Raw genomic sequence first — 9726 nt, 5'->3', positions numbered from 1 at the left:
TGTGAGGTTGTAGATAGGCTATTTTTGTTTTAAATACTACTTTATACTTTAATATCACTAAATCTCAGAGGTAAATAAGTTTTACTCGATTACGATTAGTTAACAGCTTTATTGTAATAGTTACCAGTAAATAATTCAATTGTTAATAGAAAATCTTATCCTGATTGGATAAAATGGAAATGAAACTGAAACTGAAACGAAAATGCATTTTCTGTTTTATAAAGAGCTGGAGCGACAAGGAGACTCCTTTTACTGAACAAACACTCTATAGAAATGAGTACTATCAGAATATGGAGCTATTGAACACTTATTTCAACCAAAGAAAATCACTTACCCTACCTTTAATGATCCATAATTATGGTCCAATAGCATGATTATATGGTTCTGAAAGGGCCATTTTCTGCATGAGTACTTCTACTTTTGCTACTTTAAGTATATATATTTTTATGCAAATACTTTTTGTACTTCACATTACATTTTGAATGTAGGCCTTTAACTTGTGATAAAGTATGCTTTACTCTGTGGCATTGCTGCTTTTACTTAAGTCCAAAAAATGTGAGTACTTCTTTAAGTTGTTCTTCCCCCACTGGAAAAAGGACATTTTGTAGTTTTACACATCGTCACTGTGGTTAAAAAAAACTACAGCATACGGCAGTGACACTTACAACATTTCACGACAGTGACGTACTACGACATCACTTTACGACCTGTCATGGCGCTGCCCTTACACAAGATTAACGCTCTGCTGTTCAAGGAGGAATTGTCGTGTTATTGAACAAACAAACGTCGTTTATTTAGTATTTGAGTATCTTGTGAGGTAGTTGTCCACCTCTGTGAGCCTCTTGTACTGTCAGATCAGTGATCGGTGTTTTATTCTCGTGTTAAAATGGCCATGCAGGGAGGCATCGGGCTGCAGGAGAAGGTCGCTCGCATGGTGAGCAAGCAGCACAAGAGGCCGGTGCTGAAGCCCAACAGGCCGCTGGTTCTGAAGGATCATGTCGCTAATAGGAAACCCAAGAAAGGAGGTGAGAAAATGGACTGATATAGCTGTAGAACACAACTCTCGTAGACGTATTTATGATTCTGACGTTTTCAATTTACGAGAGTTGTAGGGTTCACCCCCCATGGACACAGGGACTTTTAGCACTATACCCCGTAGACACTCCAAACATGTACACATTGAAAATAAAGGTGCTTACCCCCACGCCCCAAATGTTAAATTTGGGGCGTGGGGGTAAGCACCAAAATGTTTCAATAAATAAGTGTTTTAATGTCGTCTGTGGCCGATTCTGTCGGAAGTCCCCAATGGGCAGTAGTGACGCGCCCCTCCGGTGAAACCCGGAATTACACTCAATGTAAACAGGAAGTAAACGAGGGTGAAAAAATGGCGTTCGGCCACAGACGGCATTAAAACACTTATTTATTGAAATATATGGATTATTACATTAAACTACTACCCCGTAGCGAGAGGTAACATTTGGGGAGTGGGGGTAAGCACCGTTTTCTTCAATTTGTACATGTTTGGAGTGTCTACGGGGCATAGTGCTGAAAGTCCCTGTGTCCATGGGGGGTGAACCCTACAACTCTCGTAGATTGAAAACGTCAGAATCATACATACGTCTACGAGAGTTGTATTCTACAGCTATACTGATATATAAGCAGTGGTCTTCGAACGTTTTCAGGAGGACCCCTAGCCATGTGGTGGACAAAATTCATATAACGGTCATTGTGGTATTGATTAATTTAATGTATTAGTAGTAGATGCAACAATCACCACCTGTTCTTCGCTGACAAACAGCCGACTCATGCAAACCTATTTCAAACATGCCGACTATGTCTGAGTCAGCTATAGAATAAAGCCCATGTAAGGAGTGACCATTTGTTGTTACCTCTGTGTACTTCTCCTGACAGTATAAAGATGTGTGGGACATTTATGTTGGGGGTGCTGCTGGGTGAAGCTCTGGAGGGAGACACTAGTCTCTCTCTGCTGTGATTAGATCTACAATGAAGTATGAAGTTTGATTCCTGACATTGCAGTCTTGCATCTTCCTGATCGGTTTAACTTACTTAAAGTAAGTAACATCAAAAGCTGCCATTACAGCCCTAGCATGTCTGCGATATTACATACATTTTATGTATTCTAATTTCCAAAGGTAAAAGGATAGTTGGGACTGGGGGCACCTCGATAATTCACTATTTTGTCCAAAATGTTAAAAATAAAATATTTGAAAACTGGTCTAAACTATACATGATTAGAACAACATGCTTAAACATTCGACAATTAAGGTCTAATATTTATAAAAAGATATACAGGCTACAAAGCCTGTATATCCAGTCATTTTGGGACATAAATAAGAAGTTGAAGGATAACATTAAGTCTGATATTGATGTACCATGCATGTTCACATCATGTGTACTTTACATTACTTAAGACCATTTTCAACTATTTTATTTTGAATTGCTTTTGACAAAATAGCCACTTTTACCTCAATGTGCCCAGATGTCCCTAGTGCCCACCTATCCTGTATCCATTCCAAATACATAGCCTATTAGCCATAGATCGGTCCTATCCCCGGCTGGTTAGCAGACTGCCTTGTATGTGTCACGCTGCGTGTGTATTCACCCAATAATGAATTGCTGGAATACATGAAATGTATGTAATATCACAGCCTAGGGCTAGGAAGACCCCCAAATGAACAAGTATTCTTCCGTGGACCCCCATCTGAAAATATGTTGTGCCAGTGACCGACCCCCCCCCCCCCCCCCCCCCACACGTTTTGTTTTTGTTGAAATGTTTCAAACATATTCAGATTTTCTTTGCTTTTTATTTTCAAACGCTTGTAGATCTGCTATTTTCAAATAGCTGATAGGGTTGAAGTGGCTAAACTGATTTTGATGCTATATTAACTCATTTGTGTGAGTGATGGGATGTGTAAGTGGTGTCTGGTTGTGTCAAAGTAACAGACAAGAGGTCAACACAAACAGGTTCAGATCTGTGATCTAGACCAGTGTTTCACTGGGGTCTACAGCTAAATGATTGGTAACTCTGAGTGTACAAATGGGTTCGCATATTAAACTGAGGATCCTTGAAATGAAAATCTATTAGAGAATTATCAGTGAATGGTTGGTTGTATAAAAGTATCTGAGGAGAGGTCTAAACCATTGATCTAGACACCTCTGGGCGGTAGAATGTAAAGTGTAATGATGTTTACTTTACATCAATACTGCTGAGTTGTAACTTGTACTTGATACCGACCGCAGAGGATGGGGCTAAGAGGTGTGGAAGTAGTGCACTGGACATCATGATGTATTGCTATGCAGTGCAAGTACATTTACTCAATTACGGTACTTGAGTACTATTTTGAGGTATTTGTTACTTGAGTATTCCATTTGTACACTCTGTGAGTTAAATTAACACTGAGGATTATACAGCATAGATTGAGGTCCCATAGATAAAATAAAAATAATGGCATAAAATCCATGGCCCTTGAAATTAAAAAAGATTGATGAATTATTGATATAACATTATTTGGTTTCAGATATACTGTATGGATACAATGAACAAACTGTGAGTGTAAAGTTGGCAGGATCGAGAGGTTGCAGCACTAAGAACCTTTTCAATCAGCTCAAGTTAAATCACAGAATCTGTAGAAGCATAAATCATAGTGAGAGGAACAGTGAGTCAGTGACTCTCTCTCTCTGCACGATGACCTTAAACTGTTGGCACAGATTACAGTGCTGTGATCATAGAACACACCTTGCCATTGGCAAGGGAACTTTCCATAAATTACTTAATTAAAATCTCTCTCTCTCACAAATGCATTTAAAATGAGTGCTGTGCTTCTCTCGCTCTGGCTCTCTCTCAGAATATTTTCATTGAACTGTTAGCATAATATTACCATATAGATCATGTTTTAGAACCATCTCAAATGTACACAATTATTGATATCAATACAAATGTATTGACTGTGTTTAAATGCATTAATACTTTTCTTGATAATAGATTTGAAATTAACTTTCATGTTTTATATTATAAATCTAAAAGTTAAGTTTAAGAAGTTCAATATTTTTTACATTTTTAAAACAAAAATATCAAATAATATTGATTTTAGCACCAACAAGCTGTATTGGCCATATAGCTCAGCACTAATTAGTTGTAACTGTTTCCTGAGATTACTTGAATTGAACAGGGTGGCAAGATCAGTAATGTGAAAATACTATATTAATATCTACTGTATATGAATGGAATACCTCTTAGTTTTAAGATATCTTTAAACTACTTGCCATGCTTTATGTTCTTAAAGGTGGTGTAAGTGATATACTTTTGTTAAAATAAGTGTTACTGTCAATACTCAATAGCTTTATATTCTGATTAATAGTAATTATTGATAGGGTTCATTCAGTAACAACCTGTCTCTCAAGCTCTTAAGTAAACAGAAAATGCCTTTTCAGGTCGGAAATTGGGATACCAATGTCAACTTACACTACCTTTAACAATCTACTAAGCCTCTGTCGTCAACCAAGTATAATATATTGTGTTATTGATTTCAGTGATGGATTAATAGAGAGGATAATTACACTTTTCATCTCAGAGGCGACGTGCATCACAGAGATGTCTGCCATCAATTAATTCATGAAACATTGTAACTCTTTTCATGCCAGAGGCGACGTGCATCACAGAGATGTCGCAAATGATGGTGTGCTGGAAGCAGAACAACTTTGTGGAAGCTCTGTGCTCCAATGAGATGAAAACCTTCTACACCTGCGTTGAGAAGGCCCAGGTAACGACAAGCTAATTATTATGATTTATTATTAATGTATTATTTATCTCCAGGTAACTACAACTCAAGTGTTTACAGGTATAAAACAGTGGGTGAAATAATGTTTTGTACAAGCTCCCTCATCTGTAGTTTCCAGGAAAGGGAGGAAGAAGAATAGAGATAGAAACAAGTCAGGTATTCATAAATTCCTGATATGAGTGCAGTGAAATATATAGTGAGGAAAATAAGCATCAACCTTTTTTTCCATTAAATATATTTCCAATGAATGAGACATTGGCGTTAACTCAAGAAATCCACACATGTAAGGAAATCACAATTTAAATAAATACTTTTGTGTGGAATAAAGTGGGATGACACAGGAATGACACCAACAAAAACGCAGTGTGCCAAGGAAAGGCAAGGCACCAGCTGAAGTAATTTGTCAGTATTTCTACCTCATATCTGTGCAAATCAACATCAGCTGTTGGGTTAGTGCAAACTGATGGGCTATAACGTTTTTGGTTTTGTTACCAAGCTGTCACACAAAATCAAAAACATCTCCTGATGGGTAAAAGCAAAGAGCTCTCAAGACATTCACAACCTTGGCAGTGCCTATGGTCCATTCTGACTCTTCATTTTTATGGGTACCTGGTATTGGGCAATTTGGATTTGGTTCCTACTGGTATCCGCATTTTTAAGCTTTTAAGCTTAATAAGCACTTTTTTTTTTACTTGAAAAAACAAACAAAAAACAAACGTACTGGCCAGAAATAGCCAGAAATAATTCTGGCACTCAGTGAGTTAAAAACAAACATTTTTCAAAATAATTTTAGAAAAACAATTAAGAAATTCAACCAAAATAGTTGTATTGAAGAATTGCAAATCTACAAGATTGGCTATTTTCCCTTGTTTGGGTCAAATGTATCTTTTGGGTCTCGGCTGAAAAAGTTTGGGAACCACTGCTCTATACAGTACAGTACCATAGGTAGTGTACTGTATGTTACCATGCCACTGCGCACACAACAAACAACAACAAGGCCTCCAGGCTAGCGGGTACGTCCTACCCCTCCTGCTGTTTTGGAGCCGTCCCAGAGCCGTGCTGCTGTTGGTTCAGCATGTTTAGGAGACATGCAGGGAAAAGCCAATTAGCCTGACTAACATCATTTAACAGCCATTTCCTGGTCGGGGAGGAGTCAAAACAACAAACGCACGCTGTATCTTTCCCGTCTGCCTGTCACACATGTGCACACACAAGCAAACACACACAGACACACACAAATGACATACACACATGAACGTGTTTGTATTACTATACTTGTGAGGACATCAAAATTTTTGCTATTTTCAATGGCCTAAAGCCAAAAATAGTGGATCTACAGACGCGTTTGTGAGCTTGTAGATCCACTATTGTCGATGTGTGCCACCGCCGGTGTGCAACCAAGTTTAAATAAGGCATAACCCCTAAACCTAACCTCTGAATGTCTCATCCTAAACCCCAACTTGAATATTTTCTCAATTGTATATTTAACTAAATATCTTATTTAAGCATTTAAACAACCATTTCTATTGTAAGGACCAGGACAATTCTCCTCACAACGTCTCTATTTCTCAAAACCTAATATACTTCTGGGGAGAGTACAGTAATGCACACACACACACACACACACACACACACACACACACACACACACACACACACACACACACACACACACACACACACACACACACACACACACACACAGAGCGCATGTGTTTTCCTGTAGGGCATTCCACGGACCCCCTTCTGAAAATGTTTGGTGACAATTATTGGCAGTCACCTTGTAAGTGATATCTTTTGGTTAAAAACTGAAAGTTGTTTCTGTTGAAAAGTTGATGTAGATGGCGATTATCTCAAATAATTGCGATTAGACGATTATGTAATAATTGTGACAGTTCAGACTGCACAAAACCAACCCGACTCCCGAAATCAGATTTGAGCTGGAATTGGTCTTTAGTCTTTTTTTTTCAATCGGTATTTGTCTTTTTCCCTTGCAGGTTGAAGCGAGGTCCAAATCAGACCAGGTGGATGGCACCCAAACGGGACGCTTACCGCCCAAGCAAGCAACAACTCTGCTGAAGAGATACCCCAACCTCCTTACCGAAGTCTAGCGTCTCCCCTTCCCCTGCCGTGTAGGGACAATGGGGTGGTCCCTTGTGGTCAGCTTATAAGGACTGTCCCTGGGTGGTGTGGTAAAGGACCGTGTTCACAGAAAGCGTGTTTTTGAGCAACAGAGCGCTTTTGGACATCACGTCCAGATCGCTACACGTGCACCGAGCGAGACGCATTTGCTCAATGGTCGCGTGAGTGGGTGTGTCTCTCCAACGCTCTGCATAGGACAGTGACATTGATGAATGGCGGCCAGAGCACTTTGCCAAAAACATTTGGACGCCTACTCGCCAAGTGTTCTGAAACGCGATGTTCGGCATTGGGAAGATCGGTAGCCCCGCCCCCCCCCCCCACACCCTAAAACGAGAACAAAAGAAGCCATGTCTTCAGTTGAAAAATACTCAATTTAATTTAATTAATTTATGTCGAGTTACTGTGCTTCAGAACAATTCCTACAGTTATGTTAAAATGAAAATGTTATTTTATTAGGACATTGTGTAAAGCAATTGCTATTAAAAAGTGTCTATTGCCACCATGAACTGGTGGTTCCAACATGAACTGGGCTTCTGTCTAGCTTTGTTCTGAAATGTAATTTCTTCAGGTAGTTTCATTAGTTTATTAGATATTCAATATAAACCACAAATGTTCTGTAGCTTTCAGACTATTTTGTTAACAATACTGTGTAGTTCACTGGTTCTCAACATGGGGTCTGAGGACCCCCAGGGGGTCCAAATGGACCCTTGAGGGTCTGTAACTCGGTGTACAAAATGGACCCTTAGGGTTCCATTTGTACACTGTCAGAGTGATTAACAGTATCTGATCTATTTGGAAATATAATCACCATATTATCCCGGGTCTTGAATTGGTACTGTTGAGAATGTCTCCCCATTTTCCCTCTCAATTCAATTTAGACCAGCGGTCACTAATGGTTCATATATTGTATTAGTGGAAGGGGATACGGGGTCTTATTAGTGTTTGATTTCATGCCTCTCTCTCTGTGAGTTTACCTTTTATCACTGATCACTTTACTAAAGGCTCTGACCGGATTGCAACACATCACTGCTCCTATGTAATGTGAGACTGATGGCAGCTCTGCTATTATCAGCCTGTTGGACGTATAACGTTATACACTATCTGAATGTCAAAGCTCATTACCTGTGGTACATAAATATTGACCAGATGGAATTCTGTTTGTTGTAAAATTGCAAGGAAATGGAGCATAGGTTTGTGTTGTACCTGAGGTTAAAACTTGCAGAATCGGCATGAAATAATTGTTTGTACAAACTCCATCGTTTGTAGTATTCAGGAAAGTGGAAATAGATAAGAGATAGAAAGAAGACCAAGGAAAACAGGATAGTGGGGTCAGATAACCAAATGTTCCGTGAAGAAAGAAAATACATACTGTATACAGGCACGGATGGGACAGTTAAATGCAAACGGTTAACCATTTCACCCGAAAGTGTGTCACTAAGCGTTCATGACTTAATATCTGAAATTAAGTCATGAAAATAACAAATAACTCACTTAAAGGTAGGGTAAGTGATTTACTTTGGTTGAAATAAGTGTTAAATAGTTCTATATTCTGATAGTACTCATTGCTATAGAGTGTTTGTTCAGTAAAATGAGTCTCCTGTCTCCCCAGCTCTTTATTAAACAGAAGATGCATTTTCAGTGCTCTCTCCTGATTGGCTTCCATTTTGTCACCTACCTGACAGTGTACTATATTCTGTTTACTAAAGAGCTGGAGAGACCTATGTGACCGAACAAACGCTCTGTAGCAATGATTACTATCAGAATATAGTAATTTAACCTTAACAAAAATGTACAAAATGCGTACAAAATGACATCTTAAATCTTTAAATATAATCTATAATAACTCCTCACAATATTTTACAGTACCTAATAAAGAAAAAAACATTTGAAGAGGAGAAAACAACCTTAAATGAGATATAGACCTAATGTATGTTATAATACATGTTTCAGGCCCTATGAACTGCCCACTCATAGGACTTTATTTATAGATATGACGTCACAGACGATTAACTGGCCACAGTCCAAAGGTTAAACGTTTAATGCAAATGCCCATCCCTATTGCAGGCAGTCAGATACTCCAGATAAGTAATGTTATTTGGAGTTTTTCCTTTTGCCTTCTTTGTAGCGTAGCTTATCTTCAGGGATCTTCCTTCCGTCCTCCTTTTCCCTTAGAATCCAAAGGTAGAAAATACTTAGTCTATATTTACATTCAACTAATGATGTTTTAATGTCTAGATGTGGTGGCTCATGGTAGAAGGGGAGCGTGTTTAGTCTGTGCTTCAGGAAGGCTTCCTCAGTGCTGTCAGTATGTCGTATTTTAGTTTGTGTCCGTGTTTGGCCGCCCCTCATTAAACATAACCTCCCCGCCCCCCTCGGTCAAACCATTTCCCCTGCCTGGTTATCGCATCCTGTGGCATGTCTGGGCCGGACAGGACAGGACGCTTCCCTCCACTGCCACTATTCCTGTAGTTCAATCAAGACGCCGAATTTCTGAATTCAAGAAACTTCAAATACCTTTTTTTTAAAAAATATATTATTCCCAATGTACATGTTACCACTTGGTATTGAAAGGTCAAATACTACATTTGTGTGTGTTACACACGGTCAAATCTGAGTGTACAAATGGACCCGAAAGAGTTCATTTGTGCACTCTTGAGTAAAATGAACACTCAGGATTTTACAGTCGATCACATATTTGGGTAGGGCGTTTGCCACTTATTAATTTTTTCAAAATGTATTCTATAATCTCTTGTTACAGGTTATAACAGCGCTGAAGGGAGCAGAC

General features: G+C 38.9%; 1 protein-coding gene across 1 annotated transcript; it reads left to right on the top strand.

Annotated features, from left to right (window-relative positions):
• Nucleotides 1–712: 712 nt before the first annotated feature.
• Nucleotides 713–7433, top strand: chchd1 (coiled-coil-helix-coiled-coil-helix domain containing 1). Its single transcript, XM_084076843.1, has 3 exons — nucleotides 713–1025; nucleotides 4663–4781; nucleotides 6797–7433. The coding sequence occupies exons 1-3, from the start codon at nucleotides 887–889 to the stop codon at nucleotides 6908–6910; spliced, it is 372 nt and encodes a 123-aa protein (XP_083932969.1). The 5' UTR covers nucleotides 713–886; the 3' UTR covers nucleotides 6911–7433.
• Nucleotides 7434–9726: the final 2293 nt, after the last annotated feature.

This window comes from Gymnoscopelus microlampas, assembly GCF_963454915.1.
Source record: "Gymnoscopelus microlampas genome assembly, chromosome: 13".
Lineage (NCBI taxonomy): Eukaryota > Metazoa > Chordata > Actinopteri > Myctophiformes > Myctophidae > Gymnoscopelus > Gymnoscopelus microlampas.
The sequence above is the reverse complement of the archived record's forward strand: the minus strand, read 5'-3'. Positions and strand labels throughout refer to the sequence as shown.